Source organism: Populus alba, chromosome 16 (assembly GCF_005239225.2).
Source record: "Populus alba chromosome 16, ASM523922v2, whole genome shotgun sequence".
Lineage (NCBI taxonomy): Eukaryota > Viridiplantae > Streptophyta > Magnoliopsida > Malpighiales > Salicaceae > Populus > Populus alba.
The window spans coordinates 11,256,326-11,278,605 of record NC_133299.1 but is presented as its reverse complement, the minus strand read 5'-3'; the positions used below and the strand labels follow the sequence as shown (position 1 = coordinate 11,278,605).

Genomic DNA, 22,280 nt, shown 5'->3' with positions numbered 1-22,280 from the left:
CATTGGCTCAAAGTCATCATAATGAGCTATTAAAATTCAGCCGATAAAGACTGATCAGGTTAGCCTTTTTATGGTGATGTCGCGGCAACTGTAAAGGCAATCAACTGGCAAGAGTTATGCTGGGTGGTAGTAAAATGTCACATGAGCTCTCATCTCTCTAATAATGCGCTTTCTTGCCCTATCTCTTACTGAGCGCGCTTTTGAGCTCTCACTTCTAACAATTTTAGAAGAATTGAAACATTTCTTGATTTGATAAATCCACAATTTCTCATTCATTTTTCTTCTTTACAAGCTTATTATCTAAAGTTTCTTACAAAACGTTTTGTCATAAGCATTGTAAAGTAGGGACAACTGTTATAACCTATTTTTTAGTTCTTCTTCCTTTACCTAACATATAATTAACACTGAATCTCTATAAACATTGAGTTTTTCAACTCTCGACTCTAAAGCAGCTTCTAGAATAATGATACAAGCTTCATTTTTGTTTGTGTTATTGGTGCATTCAAATTGCAACATCACTGAAACATGGTACTGTTTTTTTTTTTTTTTGAGAAATTATTACCGTTTCATTCTCATTCCATGCTACGTTTATAACTCTATCGAAATACATAATCCATTAGTCATTTGCACCACCACCACTCTCAACCGCTAATACATCTTCATCAAAAGGATCAAAATACAATGGCTCATAATCTTTCTCAATATTATATGCTTGGTGGTCAATAATTACGCTTTTTTTTTTTCACAACTTTTCTTATCATATAGTCAATATCATTTTATTACTGAATGGAGTTAGAAAGATAAAATTGAAGCCGAATGGAGTTGTCACACCAAACCCTAATTCTTAATTTTATTACTGAATATTTTTTTTCAAGTTGTTTCTTAAAATACAATCTAAATAATCCTATTTATGCTTGGAAAAAAATCCTAAACAAAGCTAAAATAATAATAATAATAATAATAATAATTAAATAAATAAAATAATTATAAAACAAACTAGAGAAATATTATAAATTTCAAACAATAGCTCCTAGTATTTATTTTAAGACCTTCTCGTACCCGGATGGATATGAAATTTGAGACCCTACTGGGTAGCCATTTTGTCCATGTGTGGGAGAACAAATTCAGGATTCCGATTGTCTTTAAGCAATCATATTTTTACATCTACGTGATGGGTCTGTACCTTCTTATCTTAGGATTCCAAATATCTTAATATTTTTAAGAAGTTCCCTTCCCCAACTCTGTCAACTGTAATTTCCGTTGAGCTTAAGCCCCTATTTTCACAAGATAAATAAATAAAAAAAATAACAACAAAATAACTGATTATAAAACATTAAGATTGGCCTAGATTAGATAAACATGACTATCAGAAAAGAAGCCCATTAGTTCGGATCTGTCTGGATTTTTCTTGTATGGTTGCTATTAATAGCAGTAAAGGTGCGATAAAAGAAAACAACATAAAACTCTCCCCATTAGACCAAATCCTGCATACAAGTGGACAACAAGCAAGAATTTAGCCTTTCTGTGTCTGGCCAGTCTTTTAGCTTGATGCATGCATATCCATGCTGTCATTTGATCCAGAACATTTACCTTATATTCTCTTTAATTTTTTATTTTGTTTTTGAAAAATAGCCACACAGTACTGGAACAAGCATTTGTCTTGCATGCCAAGCAAGTTTATCCAGTCTCTACGGATCCTTTTTTCTAGATAGGCGAGGCAGGAGTTTGTTTTTGTTCTGGTTTTTGGAAAACGAAAGAGGAAATGAAGATAGATGAAGATCTGGGTCCTGATCGCGAGGACCAATTCCAAACAGACGATGAGGAAAACCAGGGTGAAAGGTTTTGTCAAAGCGATTCAGATTCAGAATCTGATTGCATGGATTCTTCACAGTACCTCTCCAACAACAGTTTTGACGTTACTACTCCATCATGGCCTCAGAGTTACAGGTACTTGTATATATTTTTGGTTTTCTTTGAATTAAACGTGTATATATATGTCAATCTATTTTTATTCACTCAAATATTGATTGGAATTCGCAGCAAATAGCTAGGCTAGCAAGATACTTCAATGCAAACTATTATAATCACATAATCTGCTCTGTTTATTCTATTCTTTTATTGCATTCTTTTCACTCATGGGAGATTGTCTTAACTAACACTGGTAGGTCTAGCGTTAAGATCACGAAACAATTGCATAAGCATCATATGAATGTGAAGGTAGTGCAACTCCATGGATTAAGAGAAGCAAGAAAATATAAATGGTGATGAATTCGTGAAAAAACCTTACATAGAAAATAAGCTTTTCATGGGCCGCGAATAGATATCATAGAAATTAAAAGGTAGAATGACACTTCAATTTGTGCAGGAAGTCGATAGACTTGCTTACCGGTACGACACCTCCTTCAGTTAACATCTTGAAAGGGACCGGTAGTATGGCGGGGAAAACCAGTTCTTTAACTTCAGTTTATAAGAGACGTCAAGGTTCAGAAGTGGATTCTTCTCTAAGTAGCCCATTCATCTCCGAACAAAGTTTAGGCAAAGAAGTACCAAGCTTCATACTGCCTGTGAAGTCATCTGCATCTTCTCATTCGAGATTTTCTGTTAATGAATTGGCACCATCAGATCAAAAAGCTTCATTAGCTCAATCAATACTCAATGGTACATGGAATAAATTTCGTCTCTAAGCTCTTTTTTCTCAGAATTAGTGCGATAATCAAAATCATTATGCTTCAATACAATGTTCATGTGTCTCCCAAACGATTCATCAAATAAGTCCACAAGGACCACATTTATTACAGTAGAGGTGGCTAGCTTTGAATTCGCAGTTGAAGGTTTTAATATTCTATTAGCTATTGGATTAATCATTTTCTGTTTTTCGTCGTCTAAAACTAGGCCACGGAAGAGTTCCTTTTGGCACCATGGAACTGACACCGCTATATTCTAAGAGATGACATAGCTGGCTTTTATCCGGATCCGGAAAACTCACTCTGGGGGTTGTTTTCCACCTTCTTTTGTTCTCTAAAATTTACAATATTTTATGTTTTTCTATCTAGGAACAAATGTTTTGTGCGGCATCGGACTCCTTACAATGCCTTACGCAATCAAAGAAGGAGGGTGGTTGAGCCTCATAATACTCTCACTATTTGGTGTCATCTGCTGCTACACTGGGATATTATTGAAAAATTGTTTAGAAAGCTCTCCTGGACTACAAACTTACCCTGATATTGGACAAGCTGCTTTTGGAGTGGGTGGGCGCTTAGTGATATCAGTAAGTGAAATCACAATGTGATATGTCAACAGTTAATATATAAATTTTAAGAACATTAGCTGGTGGATTTGCTGCATTAAAACAAGATTTCTTGTTGTTTCATATAACTGACAGTTGGGTTTGGGCCAATGCAGATGGTATTATACGTTGAATTATATGTAAGTGTGACGAATTCTTCGTGCATCTCAGCTCCCTATTAATTCCAGTATCCTTTCTTCCCAAGTACTTAAAGGAGATTAGCTTCAATCTGCAGGCTTCGTGTGTGGAGTACGTAATCATGATGAGTGATAACTTGTCAACATTATTCCCAAACATGTACATGAATTTTGCGGGAATACATCTGGACTGTCATCAAATCTTCTCCATCACAGCAACTCTCATTGTTCTTCCAACAGTGTGGCTTCGAGACCTAAGTTTGCTGTCATACCTTTCAGGTTCCATTTCTTTTTTTCTTTTTCTCTCTTTAATACACTATAGTACCATTTCTAGCTCCCTTTTTCTTCAGCATATATAAAAAGTTTATTGTAAACTTAACAATAGCCGCTGATCTCTATGCCTATGTGTTCAGTTGGAGGAGTAGGCGCGTCAATTATAGTTGCTCTCTGCTTGTTATGGACTGGGGTGATCGACAAAATTGGATTTCATCCAACTGGAACAGCTCTTGACCTTGCAAACTTGCCTGTTGCAATTGGTATATATGGTTTCGGATTCTCTGGCCATTCAGTTTTTCCAAATATTTACTCTTCTATGAAAGAACCATCAAGGTTTCCTACAGTTTTAATTACCAGGTAAATTGGTACTATATGCACTTCCTTTCTGCCACCAATCCTATTTGTTCGTTTCAGTATGCTGCAATATGAAAGCTTTATAGATACAAACCTGACTTGTTTCTGAGAAAGAGCATTTGTCTAATTCCTCACTTTTTTGTTAAGGCTTCATCATTCTAGCTAGATGGAAACAATTGGTAGCTTGCACTTCAATTGCCGGAACAATTAATATCGAAAATAAGGATATTGCTAGAGATACTAAAAGCTTTGATCATAGATGTAGAACTTGATAAACCTGAGCAGAAAATCTTCCATCTCCTAGCATATATTAATCATTGATGCTTTAAACTTTCCATCTTCCACCTGAAGAATTCCCACGTCTTGCTTCAAGGCTTTACAGAAGTTTCTGTATTTTCCAATATAAAATTGGCAAATAGAATCTATTCCTTCAGTAACTTGTTTCTCATGTTGCAGCTTCATTTTTTGTTGGCTTATGTACACTGGAGCAGCAATATGTGGCTTTCTGATGTTCGGGAACTCGATCGAATCCCAGTATACTTTAAACATGCCAGCACAATTTGTGTCTTCTAAAGTTGCAGTCTGGACAGCAGTAAGATAAGAAACTCATTTCAACTAATTTCTCCATACTTTCACATTAATCCATGGCCTGATGATTGATTATCTCCCTAAATTACGACCTTTAAGTCATTAACCGCGTATGAAAGTAGGAGACTTGGTTCCTCGTGTTCAATATTTGTGTGATGTGCAGGTTGTTAACCCGATGACCAAGTATGCATTGGTGATGATGCCTGTTGCACTGAGTTTAGAGGAACTCGTTCCTTCAGGCCGGTTTAGCTCTTGCGGCGTGTCATTAATCATAAGAACACTCTTAGTGACCTCGACTTTAGCTGTGGCACTAGCAGTTCCATTCTTTGGTACCAAAAACTTCAATCTCTAACTTGAATATGAAGCAATAACGCAAACGATCCTTTATTTTGTAATTTGGGGTGCAGGTTTTGTGATGGCCTTAATTGGATCTTTGCTTGCAATGCTCGTGGTAAGTTGTCGTTCTTAGACTGCTCGCTCTCGGTATTAACGCAAAGAAACCACAGACATCCATGCATCATTTCTCTCTGATCTTCATTTTGTTGCAGGCTGTTATCTTCCCATGTGTATGTTATCTCAGTATACTCCATGAAAGATTAACCAAGTTGCAGGTAAGAATATGGTCACTCCCTTCACGTTGCTGTCTTCACATTAAACACATTGATCTCTCTCTATGGTACTTTAGTTGCCGATTAATTTTTATTTTATTAAAAAAATGGCATTCTCTCCTATCAGATAGCAGCTTGCCTTTTCACCATTGGCGTGGGGGTGCTGTTTGCTTGCGTTGGCACATATTCGGCGATTACAAGAATAGCCGGCAAACTTGGCTGACGGAAAGAATAAAACAGACACAGAGAAAGACAAAATCTTATTGAAAATGTTCTCACTAACAATAACTCTCTATTTCATATTTTATTCCCTCCTGTAAAGAACGTCGATGACTGATCTTAACAAGGAAAAAAAAAATCATCAGAATCATCTGCATTAAGGAGTCTGTGGATCATGAGCAGAAAAAACCATGTCCATCGCATTTTAAAAATAATTCAATGAGGTCCACCTCAAGTTTGAGAGAAGATTGTGTTGAGAACACTTGAAATTCATATTTATATATTTTTGGAAAGGCTCCATGAGTGGGAACCCAGATGGAACCTTCCTTCACATCATTCTTTAAAGTCTTTTTGTTGTATTATGATGTGAGATGTTAGCATCATTATAATGTCTGGTGACAAAGTAATGTTCTTTAAAATATTCCTTTTTTATTTAAGAAGATAGTAAACTTTATGACAATAAATTGAAACATTTATACCAATAAGCACGCCCTACATAACCTACGTAACCTTTTGAAAATATAGTTATAGTTATTTTTTAAAATATATTTTTAGAATATATTAAAATAATGTTTTTTTATTTATTTTTTAAAATTAATGTATTAAAATAATCTAAAATATTTTTTAAAAATTATTTTTTATAAAAAAAAAAATTAAATTTTTTGAAAACATAGCCCATGTTTCCAACTACTCTAGTTCTACAAACGGCACTAAAAATGATGCAGAAGAGAGGAGGGGGATGGGGGAAAGAAGATAAGATATTTGCTCAAAGCGATAAAAGGCACAAATCGTTATTTTATAGTGTTGAAGAATTTGATAGGTTGTTTTTTTAAAGTATATTTTATTTAAAAATTTATTAAAATAATATATTATAAAAATTATTTTTAAGATTTAAATATTAAAATGATTTAAGAATATAAAATGAAATTTTTAAAAAAGTATTATTTTAAATGTATTCCTAAATAGCTTCTAAAAATAAAAAAAATAGTCAAAATCAAGATTTTTAAATTATCAGAATATAATTACATAATAGTTAGTATTATTATAATAATTTTAAAAAAAATTATTTCTACTCTGAAATTTATTAAAATAAAATTTTATTATTTTTTAAATTAATTTTTAACATTAATAAATTAAAATAATATACAAATTTTAAAATTTTAATTTAAAAAAACACTCGAATTTCTTCCTGCCAGGTAAACGAAGAAAGAAAGAGAAACACCACCCAGTAAATAAAAATAAAAAATAAAAATTAGAACTAATACTACAAACAACACAAAACACCCCTTCCCAGAGACGCCGTCGTTTCAACGCCGGTGCCTCTGGTTTCCTCACCTCCATACGATGAAGCGACGCGTCAGCTTCTCCCTTCCAATAACCGTCGTCGTTTTAGCCATAATATATATTTACTTCTCCACGATCTTTGTCTTCATCGACGGTTGGTTCGGTCTCATGTCTTCCCCCGGCATCCTGAACGCCGTCGTTTTCACAGCTGTGGCTTTCATGTCCCTTTTTAGCTATGCCGTCGCAATCTTGATGGATGCGGGCCGGGTCCCTTCCACTTTCATGCCCGACATCGAAGACTCCAGTAACCAAGTCCACGAGATCAAACGCAAAGTACAGTAACGCTGGGAATTTATGCCCATTGTTTCTTAGATCCTTTGGTTCTGTCAATCTCATTTAGTCAGGTTGTTAGAGTGGTAAGAAATTAGGTCATGCATCGATTGTAGAACTTTCTTGATTTTGTAGGTGGATGAAAGTAAATGGTTGACTTTGGAATGTTTTCTGTTATAATTGAACTGATTTTGATGGCTGTCTCTTGTCATAATGTACTTCTACACACATGCGTAATTGAAGGCCAAGCGAAGGTGTGAACGGCTCCCAGAAGTTGATGTTTAGGAACTGGCGGGGATTGGACAAAAAATGTTCAATGTTGATTATTTTGTTGTGCTGATTGAAGTCATCAACATCGTAGATGCTTCTTTTGGTCCATTATCTGAGTTGATGGATGCTTTGACGTTATTGATTTGTGAAAAATCTTACATCATAGCTAGGGTTTTCCTATGTTATATAGGCATAAATAAAAATATTAGTTGCTTTTTCGTACATCATTTTTGTTTATAACTGCGATAACGTCCTAGAGAAACTTCATTTTTATGTAATTCAGATGCATAATTGTAAGAGAATAAGATAACCCTCTGTTCAAATGACTAAGTGGCTTCAAGTTTAATTAGTCATCATAGCCGTGTGGTTAAATGCCTTTCAAAATACATATGGAAAGAGATTGGATATTTGTAATTAGTTTTTTTCTGTATTTAGACATGTGAATCTGATCATTTTGATGCACAAATATGCTTAAAACCTGAAATCTCAATATTTCTTGAAAGCAAGTGATTTTCTATCTCAGTGAGAACCTCAAATCTTGGCTTCCCATACATTACACTTAGTTGGATGTTTGCAGGGAGGAGACTTGAGATATTGCCAGAAGTGTTCCCACTTTAAGCCTCCACGTGCTCATCATTGCCGTGTTTGCAAAAGATGTGTGTTGCGAATGGTATGCATGATCTCTGTTGTCATTCTTGCCTTATCTCAAATGCCCTTGTTAGTCTGTTAAAGCGCTACCTGTTGATTGTAAGGACCATCATTGCATTTGGATAAGTAACTGTGTGGGCCATGCAAACTATAAGGTCTTCTTCGTCTTCGTTGTGTATGCTGTAATTGCATGCATCTACTCCCTGGTATGCAAAGCTTCTGTCAATGTTTTGGGCACTTTCTCTTGTGAATTGCACTGTCTCTTTATCATTCTGTAACTTTATCTTTTAATTGGCTGGTTGTCATTTTTCTGTATTTCATATGCTGCCATGCCTTTCCCAGTTCGAGTTCTTACACTATTGAATCCGTGGACACCAATTGAGAAAGCCTACAACTTCATTTTCCTTGTGTTTCTCCTTGCTTAAATTTTCAGGTCTTGCTTCTTGGTAGTCTAACTGTTGACCCTCAAAAACATGAGCTGAATAATGGTGACTCTTTCAGAACCATATATGTATGTCCCCATTAAATCATTCAGCTAGCATGTAATACATTAAATTCAGCTCATAACTCAACTATTTTCAGGTTATTTCTGGGCTGTTGCTAGTTCCATTGAGTGTGGCACTTGGTGTTCTATTGGGTTGGCATGTATACCTCATTTTGCAAAACAAAACCACAATCGAGGTTATTGGATATTAAGAAATCATTATTTCACTTTTTTTTAATACCCAATCTATTCCTTAATTTTTATGATGGTCTTCTATGGTATCTTCTTTCAGTTTCATGAAGGAGTGAGAGCTATGTGGCTAGCAGAAAAGGAAGGGCATGTCTATAAACACCCATATGATGTGGGCGCCTATGAAAATCTGACTACGGTGACGACGTTGCGCCTTTTTTTCCTTTCTTGCCTGAAAAATATGTGTTTAGCATGATGTATCTTTGGAAAAATTGTCTGCACTTCATTTTCATCTCCACTCAACTGATTCCCCCTACCGTAGTTCTTCATAGATGACAAACTAATATATTCTCTTTATGAACATGAGAAGGCTTGAATGTATTTCATAGATTTTAGGCTATTGCTAGATGCATCCTGCATCCCATTGTGCTTACACAGTTATGATCATGCAGACAGCTAGCAGTGATCATTTGAGCAATTCAGGTGCATCTTGGTGGAAGCATTGTGCATGTACTTTAAGTGCATATAAATTGAAGTTGTTTCGTTTCTTGATGAACACTATTACAGTTTCCGCATACTATATGTCCTTGAAACTTGGACGATCTATTGTGTAGAATTGTGCATCGTAGTTCAACTTAAGTTAAATGGTTCGACCATACCATCTGGCAAGTTAAATGGTTCGACCATATCAGCTGCAAAGCCAGTCAACTTGCAAAACCATTAAACCTAGAAAAGTCACCCACTCTAGTGACAGGCTTTGCTCCATGACCAGCTGTGGCAGCTAGCTAGACCAAACTGAGCTTCCTAGATATTGTTTATGTTTGTATTGCTTATCATACTTGGCAAGGCCCTGTGGCATGGTTAGATTGGCCTGTTCGGACAATTTTGGTTAAGCTATAGTGGTGAGTATTGTGTGTGATTTGTAAAATAGTACTACTAATGTAGTTGATACTTTAGGATTGGGAAAATTATGTTCTACATATCAATTCATGAACAAGCTGATTATTTTTTCATTTTCTTGCGGGACTGCTCTAGGTCTTGGGTCCAAGTATTTCCTGCTGGGTGTGCCCAACATCAGGACATATCGGTTCAGGTCTCCACTTCCGTACAGCCTATGATGGTATGAGCAGTGCATCTGTGTGATAATCAAGTTCTATTTTGTATCGGAGTCACTCCGTTGGCAATAGCAGGGTGTGCAAGACTGGATGGTTTTTGATTGAGATGCTTTTCTGCAGCCCCTTTTTATCTGTGCGGCCAAGCTTTAGCTTGACTTGTTTCACGGAGGAGAAATGAGCCTTGAATTGTCACCACTCAACCATAGAGAACCAAGGGATGGCCGTTGTCTGCTATATTTCAGGGAGGCGATGTGATGTGATCAAGTGTGAATCAGTTTGGTTTAGAGAGTGCCATTTCCAGTTTGTGTTTGGGGAACTTCGGAATAATGTAGAGATCTTGTGGAGCTGACAAAAGAGTGCCCAGTGAGTAAACAAGGATTTTGAATCCTTAAACTCGCCTACATGAACACCACCATCCTTGTAACTTAGAATTGTAATTAATATTTGCAACAGACAACGAGAAAGAAAATCAAGCAGCTTTGTTTGTTTCTCTTCATTATCGTAATTGAATCATACTTTTCACCAGATATCTTTGATGTATTGCCTCATCCTTGTATTATGAACTCTGCAAAACGCATAAAACGAAATAATCATCATCATCATCATTTAGTATTAAGATATATCATATATAATAACTTTATATGTTTCTAATTAATTATCATTATTGTCATATATTAATAATTATATATGAGAAAGTTTGATCTGAACTGTAGGGATAGTAGGGGTGAAGAATGTAATTTACCCATATGAATAAACAAAATGTCGGGGCCCTCGGTGCGATGGGGGCTCGCGCCATCTCCGAGAATCCCACGTGACACGAAATGATCTTGTCTCGTGTGAGTGATCATCTCCAAAAAAAGCCAGAGCTCCGGATGTGATCCTAGTGCGAACACTGTTCAATCACCCCGTCTCAGTTAATCTTCGGAAAAAGGAAGGAAAAGGGGGAGGACACGCTCTCATTTCAATGTTTCTCTCTCTGCCCGCCATGGATGAAGATAACGATGAGATTAACAGGTTTGGTTCGTGGGTTCTTGGTTCTCTTACTGTTTGACCATTTTAATGACTCTTTCTGTAGGAAAGAAACCTTAAATCAGGTGATGGAAGGCGTGTTAAGACTTGTTTTTTTGTGTGTGTGTAAATCAGCTTAAGAGTGTTCAATTGTTTTTCTTGCATGTCATGTTGTAATTTTGTAGAAATGATCTTTGTATGAACATCAAAGGAATATCTCTTTAATTGTTAAGTTGAAGCAGTTAACAGTAGTGTCGCAAATATTTCTTGCAATTCTATGCACCCGCTGAATGAATAAGAAAACAGGATTCAAAATGGGCTGGCTTTTTTAGTGCAAGTGGCTGGATTCGCAATCTGATGTTTCTAAAGGAGGAGCTCCTTTTCTGTTTATATGTTTTTTAAATGTATGTCCTTTAAAAACAATTTGCTGTTTTCTTTTGCTAAAAGAAATTCAATGATTGTTTTGTGTGTTGTTGGGCGAGAGAGCAACATGGCATGGTTTATAGCTGCTTTTTGGTCAAAGATCTAAGCTTTCTCTCATTTGCATTCTGTGCTTGACTTCAATGCTTGAAGCATTCACACGAGTAGGATTGAAACCAAGTCCATGCATTCTTTATTCATTACAAACAGATGTTTTTAGAATATGAATCTAATGCTTTTACCTGGTTTCCATAATAACACGGAATTAAAGGAGAGGATTATGTCTTGTCCTTCTTCCATCCTGTCTTCTGGTTATCAGTAATGGAAACTTGTCAATTTGTTAATTTTCCTAGTATGCCTTTTTATCCAGACTGATTATGATGCACTTTTGCTTGTCTATATTATTTGAAATGCAGCTTCTTACTTTTCTAGTGGTCTTTTTTGCCTGCTTTTTCTTTCAGCTTCCAGCTCGAAGAAGCATTAAACTCCAAATGTTTTTACTTGAACAAGAAAAGGAAGGCACGGGCTGAGCAATTAGGCTTGCCCATTTCAAAGCATAAATGCTGGGATCATCGTTTCCCTCTCAAAACTTCCAAAATATGTGAAGAAAATGAAGAAGAAAAGGACTTAATCACATGCATAATCGCGGAAAATGCTGAACGACAGGCCATTGATGAAGGATCAGATCCTGAATCTGCCAAAGATAGCAATAGTTTTGTTGAAGATTCTGACTTTGCCATGTCTGTGGATGGTGAAGCTAAATTTGAGATGGAGGTTTCAAAGATATGGCCACCTGACAGGCCCTCAACTTCATCCTTCAGCTGCAACAGTCTCAAGGATGCTCAACATTCTGCAGACAGTGCTGCAGCAGCACAACATGCTGGAAAAGAGGAATTGACATTTGTGAAAGGGGAGATTGATCAATGCGGTCATGATGATGGATTACAAGCATCTCAGAATCTTGAAGAGCCTATCCTAGAATTTGAAAGCCCTTTAGATTACAGTTGCTCTGAAGTTGGAACTGACAGCATCGAAACATGCACAGATAAAGAACTTGATGATATTCTCTATTCCAATGGAGTTAATCCAAATGTGCATGCCCTTTCATCCGGAAGATGGGCTGTCAACCAAGGTATTTTAGTTAGTCAGCATCCCTGTGGTTTGCAGATTCATAGGTTCAAACCATGCTCTCCTATCCCTGTCCCCTTTTGGTGGTTTAAGTGACAACATAAATTGAATGTTTACTTGGCTTTGTATCTACATTGACTTACTTTGTGTCCTTTATTTTGAATGCAGAAGCTCAGTCAGGCCCCAGAAAACCAACCATTGATCAAGAATTTGAGCAGTACTTTTCCATGCTTATGCTGTGATAGTGAGCACTTGTATTTAGAGCTTGAAGCGAATGATTTTTAGTGCATTGCTGCAGTATGTGACTCATTAGAGTGCAAGTCAAAACGTAAAAGTTGCTTTCGTTTTTCTGGTTATGGCAAGCATTCCTCGTGAGGGCTGATTGTGACCAGTTCAGTGAAGCTTTGTCCTTTTTCTTCCAATCTTCGAGCAAGCTTAGTTTTGCTTGCATAATACAGCTGTTTTCTGCTCCTCCACTGTTCTTGTACCATGCAAGTCGTGAACTTGTAGTAGTATTGACAGAGCTCTTTCTTAATGAATCCTCTTGTTGGCGTTATGGATTGAGAATTTGAGGAAAACCCTCACTTGTTAATTTGTTTGTGTTTGGTTATGCAGTTTGAAGGCATGGGTATGTGATTCAGAAAGATAGGGAATAAAAAATTGCACTTGCAGCAGCCGGGAAATAAACGCCGGTATGTACCGTGGCAGGGTAGGTACTATCCTACCAAACCACCGGTGCTTTTTGGTCAAGTGCTTCTTTGCTTTTTATTTAATATAATATATTATCTAGTCAAAAACAATGCTTGGAATGGAGAGTAATGAATGGAGCGGAATAAAGATTATTTTTTAAAGTTTATTTTATTTAAAAATATATTAAAATAATATTTTTTTATTTTTAAATTTATTTTTGATATTAATATATTAAAAAGGTAAAGAAAAAAATTAAAAGTATTTTTAAATGCAAAACAAAAGGTCTCTAAAAGTTTCAAGTTTTCAAATTTAATTATAATGTTTAAAGTGAATTTAATCGATAAATAAGTTAATTTATATAGATAGAATTTAATGCATTTTGTTTTTTATATTATCCTTGTTATATTTATCTTATTTTTTTCAAATGGGTTTTTTTATTTAAAAGGGATGAATTGATTGGTATTTTAAAGAAGTTAGTTTTAACTTTTAATATTAAAATTTTTAAAATGCAAAACAAACGGTTTCTAAAAGTTTAAATTTTCAAATTTGATTAAAATATTTAAATTTAATTTAATTGATAAATAAGTTAATTTATATAGATAGAATTTAATTCATTTTGTTTTTTATATTATCAATGTTATATTTATCTTATTTTTTTCAAAGGTGTTTTTTTTTTTTTAAAAAAAAAAAGGGATGAATTGATTGGTATTTTAAAGAAGTTAGTTTTAACTTTTAATATTAAATTCTCTTTTCAGTGTATTAAATAAGAGGGGTTGGTCTCTAATTTATTTTTATAATATTTTTATAGCTTGTTTCAAACCTTTTTAATTGAATTCAATTCAAATATTTAAATCAATTTTTATATTTAAAATTCTTTTAAGGGTATTAATTTGAATTTTAAATTTAATTTAATTTATAATAAAGTGTGTATAGGAGATCATTTGATTTGCAATAATAATTCATTTTAAAATTAACATTGAAAATAATATTTCAAAAACACACATTTTTTTTCATCTCAGAAACCCTACAAACTTTATCTCATAAATAACTTAATCTTTCCCAAAACCCTGTAATCTTATCTTCAATAACAACAATCTTGTTCTCAATCTTTGTGAAAACCTCTTCCTTAAATCACCATTTTCCTGTAATCTTTTTCCTCGGCTAGCTCTCTTCATCTCCATTGTTTTCGCTCCTTAATGACCTAATTGAAATCTTACAACATAATTCATTTTAAGACTTGCATCACTTGGGTTTCTCGAAAAACATATACACTGTAAAAACAGTAAATCTAAAATTTTTTGAGTGTTCTGAAAATAATATTAGACAAATCTAGAGCTGTTTAGAATTTATACAAAAATTATCTAAAGATCGTATATTCTTTTTTGTTTTGAATAATTGTTTCAAGGTAAGGTTATCACAAACCAAAAGTTATTCAAGTGTTTACTCTCTAATGAAAATTGACACGACAAAAAAATTGATGTCTTCTCCCAAGTGCAAGAGTGTCGAAATAATAAATAATCCGGCAAGACCAGGGTCGAACCACAGAAAGGTTAATTGTATAAATTATAAACAACAATACAACAACAACAACAACAATAACAATAATATTAATAGTAATGATAATAATAATAATACTCAGTACGTGACGTTGTTATACCTGAGAATAATCTAAAAGATCGGATCACGGGTTTTCAGCCTATATATACTGAGTTTATGATAAGATCAAAGAGATATATTATATAATATAAACAAATTTCTTATACGAATGAACAAGGCAAGACCAACAATATTAGGATCCTTGATCAAACACAGAGCATACGTAACGTACATAAAATATAACAAGAATGTAAATAGTAGTAGTCGTAGTATTAAAAAAAAAAAGAGAGAAAGAAATTAATGAGAACTTTGAGATGGAAGATTAATGTAAGGATTAAACAGTGATAAAAACAAATGTCAAGGTTAGAGGATCCACTAATGGTAATTCAAACAAGTATAGTATAAACTCTTATTACTCAATTTGGAAACCACACACGAAGGAGATTCCAATCGGATGATCTGTCATTAATAGCTCATTATAAATTGTTAACATGATCATATTAATTATCTTATTTACATAACACCAAACTTTTAAATATTATCAGGAATTCATGATGCTAACTTATGTTAACAACAAATCAAGTTCCTTTCATAGCACAAGTGTAGGTAATACCATACGGTTGAGCTATGAGAGTGTCAAGCATTTATTGTACCAAGTGTTATACAACACAAATCTAGATTAACCATTTAACAAGCAAGGTATTAAGAATTAGTAAGATAAAAAGATATGATATCAAACATTAAAGTCCATGTTGAGTTTACACTATACTTATTTTTACACCATTAATGTAACATTTTCACCTTGACATAATAAACTTATCTAAACATAATGAAGAAGAGAAACATAAATAAACAAAACAAGAACATAAATAAGATTCAAGTTAACCAAGGAAAGGAAATGAAATGAAAAGCATAAACAAGATATTAATGAAAGCAAAACTTAAGAATTACAAAAATATAAAGAGAGAGAGCAAGAGCAAGTTCTTGATCTGAACAACCAAGCCCCCAAATGCATGGAAAATGCCTCCTTTTATAGGCTAAAATTCGGAATTATTGATTTGATGACTAATTATTGAGTGGGTGGCCAACTCTTGACTTGGTAAAAATTCTTATCTTCTTGTCTGAATAAAACGAAACTACTAGCATTATAAATGGGTCCACCTATACCTATGAAAGTTGTAGGAAATTGTCTTAGCTTTCTAGGAAAAAAAATGGAGGTCATTTGGACTTCTAGAACTCGAGATATGAGCTGAACACTGAACGGTGTTCGGGCTGCAAGACAGGTTTGGACTTCTCCATTGTTGCTATAATTTGGACTTGAAAACAGCCTTCTTAGATCTTGGTGTCCACATGAAAGTTGTAGGCCTATGTCTTACTGAATCTGTGTAAAACTTTAAGATCATTTGGACAACTAGAACTCGAGATATGACCCAATTACCGAACAGTGTTCCAGTTTCGACTACACCAACATCTCTTTTCTAAGTTTGACCCTCTCTTTGTCCTTTCAATTCCAATACTTGAATTTATCAATCAATCCTTTTATTTATGTGATAGGCCTGCATTTAAGATGAACATTTACCATAAATTAAAGGTATCTTATATTATGAGGTATGTTATTATAAAACATGCTTTAATTAAGGAGTTATTGATACTTCAAGTGCAAAATGATGATATAAAACCTTGATAAAATACACTTTTAAGTACTAATAAAAAATCCATAAAAATCACTAGTAAGAAATCTCTTAAACCCTTTTAGATGAGAGGGATTAATATACCTTTTAATTCTAGCTCTTATCTTTTGTGTCGTAGATGTTTTTGTAATAAACATAGTTTTTTTTATTTAAAAAATAAAAGGCATAACATTCTATTTATTGAAAAATCTAAAAATCTTATAAATAAATAAAAATATCATTTTGCCCCTAAAATAATATCACATATATTATTTCAAGATAATTTTAGAAATTTATTCAATCAAATCCATACTGGATTAAAATATCATTCCATCTTGGCCAAGGATTTCACAATCAATACTATTTGAAAACATGTAAAATATTTTTTATAATTCACTTGGGGTGACGAATCCTCTCTTGATTACTCAATTACCTTCATATAGTTTATGTTGTACCCAATATTTGCTCATTTGTTACCTGTGATTAGAAAAACATATGGTCAGGATTAAAGCATAAAACTTCTTATATACGATAACGCAGTGATCTCAAGTCTAAGAATTATTTATATAACTGTCACGTAAACATTTCCATATATATATATAAGTAATCTCTCCATATGAAATTCTTATATGTATTAGTACGGTATACATATCATCTAACAAGAACCTACATGTTAGTTCCAAGTATCACTTAATTATACCTCAACTTATAAAGCAACTACTTCCTTTCATAAAAGAAGAAACATAATACGGTTTCAACAACTGTAATTAGTATTAAGTCTTTATAGAACATTTAATATGAACATTTAGAAAAAATATTTTTGCAAAGTATTTTTGTCCCGTGAACTTTATATTTACTCTAGATTTATAATCAAACATTAAATTCATTACTCAAATATAAATGAATATTAACAATAAAAAAAAACTTTTATTAATAATAAATATAATTTACATCAATAAAATCTGTATTATGTGTAACGAGCATATTAGTATTCACTAACAACAATCACAAAACCCCAATAATCGAACCAAGTTTTGTGGATTTGGGGATGATATAATCCTTAAAAGGATTATGTCCCTTAGATTTAAATTTTGGATAGTGTGATTTTTCTTTACCAAAAAGCATATAAAGAAAACTTTTTTAAAATAAAAATATTTAAATTGTGTAATTGAAGCAAACAAGTTAAAACCGGAGTCTCCTTTTACTATTATTTTGAATCTCATTATCTAAAAAGTAAGAATTAGGCTTTATAATCAAATCTAAATCTAAAATCACTATCCAACAAATTTTTACCTTTAATAAAAATAATATCTAGCTTAGATAAAATATTAGCATTTATTATAATATGTATTGTTATTATTAAAATCATATATTAGATATAATATTTTAGGATAATTTTTATATTCCTTTTAACATAACCAACCTTTTATTTAAGAAATGTACTCGTAATTACTACAAAATCTAGTGGCAACTACTTTTCATATTTTTATTCCCTTTTATAAATATGTCATCAAGATGTCCTCTACAAGCAAAAAAAGTGACCTGCAATGTCAAGTAAAGTGAATTGATTGAGACGTTAAACATTCCTACTTAAAGCGTGTTTAACAGTGTAATAACAGTTGCTTTTTCAAATAATTTTTCGTGCTGAAATGCATGTTAATAATGTTTTTTTTATTTTTTAAAAATTATTTTTTATATTAGAACATCAAAACAATTAAAAACATATAAAGCATATTAAATTTTAACTAAAACTAAATTTTAATTTTTTAAAAACACTATTTACTTCGTGTTTCCAAACAATCTCTTGGATAAACACCACCAAGGTGCTTCCCATGATGATTGAGGCGCGATCTGGGATGATTCTAAAATTTTATCATGATGTTGCTTCGTATTAGATGACGTGGTGTCTTTAATGTATGACGCTTTGTTTCCGCGGCTAAGTTGAGAGGCTGATGAAAATTACCAGACATCTGTCTTGCACATTTCCTGCGGAATCATGCAAATTATTTTGAAGCACCCCACTCAAGCCCATTTGGGCTAAATCGTCATCCAAATTGGTTGAAATGGAGGATATAGCATTACATTATATTATTTATTCTTAAGATTAAAACAAGATTCTTTTTTTTACCAATTTAACCATAGAAAGTTACCTCCTTTCTAGCCAAGAAATTACAATGAATCAATTACATAAGGTAATTTAACGGGTTAAACTTTAAATTTATTTTTTTTAATGATTATGAGTTTCAATCTTGTTAAAATCATTAAAATTTTATATAATTATTAATTTTAAAATATTTAAAATTAATTCAAGTAACACGAATCAATAATCCAATTCTGTGGTAGGTGGAGAATAATGCTAGATACCACCAAATTAATTGCTGAATGTCACATCATGTTCAATGATCCTTCACTCTCTCTTTTCTCCGTAGACTCCTCCATGGCATTAATTCTTTGAAAAAAACTTATAATCTCATGCATACACGACAACAACTTTTCCTGTACATGGCCTGCTTACAGAGATCTGAGAAAAGTTTCGGTGCTTTGACAATTCTCTTGAGATTGGAAAATCAGTAAGTAAATAAATGCATTGCAAGAGCATAAAAACTACTAGAAAAGGAAAAGGCAATGAACAGACCAGCAACTCGAAGCAACGGAATCGTCACCAATTACACTCCCTAGAATCTAATAAATTTAGAAATCTCACTAACATTAACATAACAGGAGACACACATTTATATCTACAGAAATAGAAAAATGCATCTAATGTCCCCATCTCTTGATTACTCCCTTAATTCTAATTTAAAACTAAGCCCCTCCAGTCCCTAAAATAGAATAAATAAACGATATTAAAAATGCATATTTGGGGCGGATTATGCCCAAGCTTCATATCTATGACGTGAAAATAGAAAGCAGAGCATCAAGCTCAGGCGTTTGAAAATACCCGTCTTTTGGTGGGTCTCGTTTCTTTCCAACCACCGACTTCTTCTTGGGAGGTGGTGGACAAACAATGGCAGTCGGAATCTGACATCCCATGCTCTTCGGAGTCGTACACTCTTCTTCCACCTTCATTTTCTACCGTCAATTAAAATCAGACACCGAAAACAACAGAATTGAATTTCAAATAAGTTGATGCTTAAATAGGCAAATGGATTTATTAAAAAAAAAAGTTTTTAAAATTCGAAACGTGAAACGAAGTGGGGGGGGGGGATTGGATCGATGGAGCGCTTGGGTGTTCTTTATTTGGATCGTGTGGTGGGTTCAGATGACAGCAAGAGAAGGAGTGGGTCGGCACCTACGTGGCTGCTAAATACTGGTTTTTAAAATTTGCATGTTGTCAAACGTGGCCCATGTTTCACCGCGTTTTTTGTCCGTCTTTTCAAATGCGGCGGTGGTGACAACTTGAGTCGGTGTTTGCGCGGGAACATTCTTCTTTTGGATATTGACCTCCTATTTTTAACCTTTTTTATTTATTTTTTTGTTTTAAAAGAAATTTTGGGACGGCTCATGTGTGTTGCAATTAACCTGAAACCTTTACAAATAGCTCCTGGGGGTGGCGGTAGTTACCAGTTACCACTACTCTACTAAAATAACGGAATAAATTTACAGTGCTTCACTGTGGACAGTAAATAAAGCATTTTAGTTTTTTTATCATTTTTTTTTCCTTTTTTTAATGTACTGTTTTTTTTTTCTTCTAATTTTATTAATATTGAATTAATTATTATAATATTAAAGTTATCACACTATTAAATAAGTCTTCCGACATTTAATTAGTGCTTGAGTTTTGCAAACATAGATTATTATTATAATATAATCAAATAAAAATAGTTTTTAAGTCGGGTAGAGTTCATAATCTGCATTACAAATTATATAATTAATTTACAAAGCCTGGATTGATCCAATATGTCATCCTTTTGATATTAAAAAAAACATGTCATCTTAAAAAAATTAAAGTTAAATAATATTTTTACCGGTCATACAGTTTGCCTCTAGATATATCAAGTCAACTGGGTCATCTAAAAACAATCACATGTTAATTAATTTTAAAGTTAGACCTGACAAATAATTAGGTTAAAAGGTTTTAAAGTTGACTTGTTGAGCTGAGTTTAATAACAATGTCAAATAGTTTTTTTTATCACTTTTTTTTATTTTTCTATTTTACTTTTTAATTTTTTTTTTAATTTCATCATTCAATATTTTATTAATATTGAATTAATTATTATAATATTAAAGTTATCATACTCTTAAACAAGTCTCTTGACATTTAGTTGACACTTGATTTTTGCAAACATTGATTATTATTATTATCATATTATTAAACAAAAAGAGTTTATAAAACAAAGTTTTTAAACTAGGTGGAGTTCATGATCTGGGTCATAAATTTTTCAATCCAATCGCGAAGTCTAAATTGATTCAATATGTCATTCTCTTAATATTAAAAAACATGTCATTTGAAAAAAAAATAAAATCAAATAATATTTTTACTAGTCATATAGTTTGTCTCTGGACATGTCAAGTCAATTGGGTCACCTAAAAACAAACCATGAGTGAATTAATTTTAAACGTAGACTAGGCAAATAATCAGATCAAAAGATTTTAAAATTAACTTGTTGAGTTGAGTTTAATAATAATGCCAAATAATTTTTTTTTAATTCCATCTTCCATTTTTTTTCTTTCAATTAAGTTCCTTTTGGCATTCTTTTTTTTTTTATCAATTTTATCCTTTAATATTTTGTTGATTTTGAATTGAAACCCATAATTTACTTTGTTTGACTTTCTATAAAGTTATTGCAGTCTCAAACAAAAGTTCTTATTTGGTTAGTTTTTAACTTTGTGAGCGTCTATTTTTTTTAATTATATCATTAAGCTAAAAATAGTTTTAAAAATAAAATTGTTAAATCCAGTTGAGTTCATGATTAAGATCACGAGTTTAACGAATTAAGTCATGATGCTTAGGTCGATCTAATACGTTGCTTTCTTAATATTAAAAAAATCGTGATCTTGAATTTTTTTAAAGTCAAACCATATTTTTTATAAGTCATCTAAATTATTTCTGGACTAGTCAAGTATTGAGCCATGTTGCAACAACTCTTATATGATTTAATTTGAGACTCTGACTTGACAAAGAGTTGAGTCAAGAGTTTTTAAAGTTCACCTACTAGATCTAGTTTAATAACAATATCAAATAATATCTCACGGTTTGAATATTTTTTGGGCTTAATTTTTTTTTATCTAACTTGTAGCGTAGTACAAGCGAGGAAACTAGTTATTAAGAAAATCAACACCAGATGTCAATAAACATTATGGATCAAGAATTATTGTATTGTGGGTTGTTATAGTATAATGAACATCGAAAGCCATTGATGTTCAAATTGTTCTTTTCGCGTGGTTCGCTTGGCATTATCACATTGATAAGGTTAAATCAATTTTTTTTTTTATTTTTTAACACAATAAAACAACTTAACTCCTTTATAAAGCAAAAAAAAATATAAAAAAAATAGCCTATCATCTATGAGCTTCTTACTTTTTTTTTAATATAATTAAATGACTAGATTATATTTAAAAGCAAAAAATACTAAAATTATTGTCAGGGGCTTTTTTATCTTTTTATTATGATTTTTTTATTATTCTTATCATACGGATTGAGGAGTGATTTGATAATTTACTAAATATAAATATTATTAAACAAAAATAATTGACATGAATATTGCACTCATCGGCTTTTAGGTTGAGCTTGTGACTTCGGGTGGTGCTTGTGGTGTTGTCCATTGACCAAATATCATATTCTAGGTGGAAATGGAAAGTTTTCAACATCCCTTTCATGTCTAGGTAATGCGTGTTGTTAGTGGACCATCGATGACCTTTTTTTTTTCTTCCCTTGATTCTAACATCAAACCCTTTAGTTTTTTGAACCAGCTTTTCGATTTGGTTTATCTTTGAATTTGATATTTGTTGTTCTGATTATTATTTTTTTTATTTGAAA

At 32.7% G+C, this 22,280-nt stretch overlaps 4 protein-coding genes across 7 annotated transcripts; 3 read left to right on the top strand and 1 right to left on the bottom strand.

Moving 5' to 3' along the window:
* Nucleotides 1–1,485: 1,485 nt before the first annotated feature.
* LOC118044995 (amino acid transporter AVT1E) lies at nucleotides 1,486–5,778 on the top strand. The gene is made up of 11 exons (XM_073405313.1): nucleotides 1,486–1,947; nucleotides 2,366–2,658; nucleotides 3,054–3,268; nucleotides 3,403–3,426; nucleotides 3,522–3,702; nucleotides 3,837–4,056; nucleotides 4,510–4,645; nucleotides 4,805–4,970; nucleotides 5,049–5,092; nucleotides 5,190–5,252; nucleotides 5,377–5,778. The coding sequence occupies exons 1-11, from the start codon at nucleotides 1,763–1,765 to the stop codon at nucleotides 5,470–5,472; spliced, it is 1,623 nt and encodes a 540-aa protein (XP_073261414.1). The 5' UTR covers nucleotides 1,486–1,762; the 3' UTR covers nucleotides 5,473–5,778.
* A 907-nt stretch (nucleotides 5,779–6,685) lies between these two features.
* On the top strand, nucleotides 6,686–10,315 carry LOC118044997 (probable protein S-acyltransferase 16). Of its 4 annotated transcripts, none has more exons than XR_012168221.1 (7): nucleotides 6,686–7,085; nucleotides 7,930–8,022; nucleotides 8,105–8,206; nucleotides 8,434–8,511; nucleotides 8,583–8,681; nucleotides 8,777–9,575; nucleotides 9,709–10,315. XR_012168221.1 is itself a non-coding variant. In XM_073405314.1 (7 exons), the coding sequence occupies exons 1-7, from the start codon at nucleotides 6,813–6,815 to the stop codon at nucleotides 9,814–9,816; spliced, it is 849 nt and encodes a 282-aa protein (XP_073261415.1). In that variant the 5' UTR covers nucleotides 6,686–6,812; the 3' UTR covers nucleotides 9,817–10,315. The 4 variants fall into 4 exon arrangements, 3 of the variants coding, with proteins under 3 accessions (XP_073261415.1, XP_073261417.1, XP_073261416.1); XM_073405314.1 differs by having other exon boundaries at nucleotides 8,777–8,872; XM_073405316.1 differs by lacking the exon at nucleotides 8,105–8,206 and having other exon boundaries at nucleotides 8,777–8,872.
* Nucleotides 10,316–10,505: 190 nt separating this feature from the next.
* On the top strand, nucleotides 10,506–12,900 carry LOC140954135 (uncharacterized). The gene is made up of 3 exons (XM_073405317.1): nucleotides 10,506–10,802; nucleotides 11,678–12,348; nucleotides 12,513–12,900. The coding sequence occupies exons 1-3, from the start codon at nucleotides 10,753–10,755 to the stop codon at nucleotides 12,584–12,586; spliced, it is 795 nt and encodes a 264-aa protein (XP_073261418.1). The 5' UTR covers nucleotides 10,506–10,752; the 3' UTR covers nucleotides 12,587–12,900.
* Nucleotides 12,901–18,908: 6,008 nt separating this feature from the next.
* On the bottom strand, nucleotides 18,909–19,584 carry LOC118044994 (cyclin-dependent protein kinase inhibitor SMR4-like). Its single transcript, XM_035053467.2, has one exon. It carries the CDS (start codon nucleotides 19,367–19,369, stop codon nucleotides 19,190–19,192), a length of 180 nt encoding a protein of 59 aa, XP_034909358.1. The 5' UTR covers nucleotides 19,370–19,584; the 3' UTR covers nucleotides 18,909–19,189.
* Nucleotides 19,585–22,280: the final 2,696 nt, after the last annotated feature.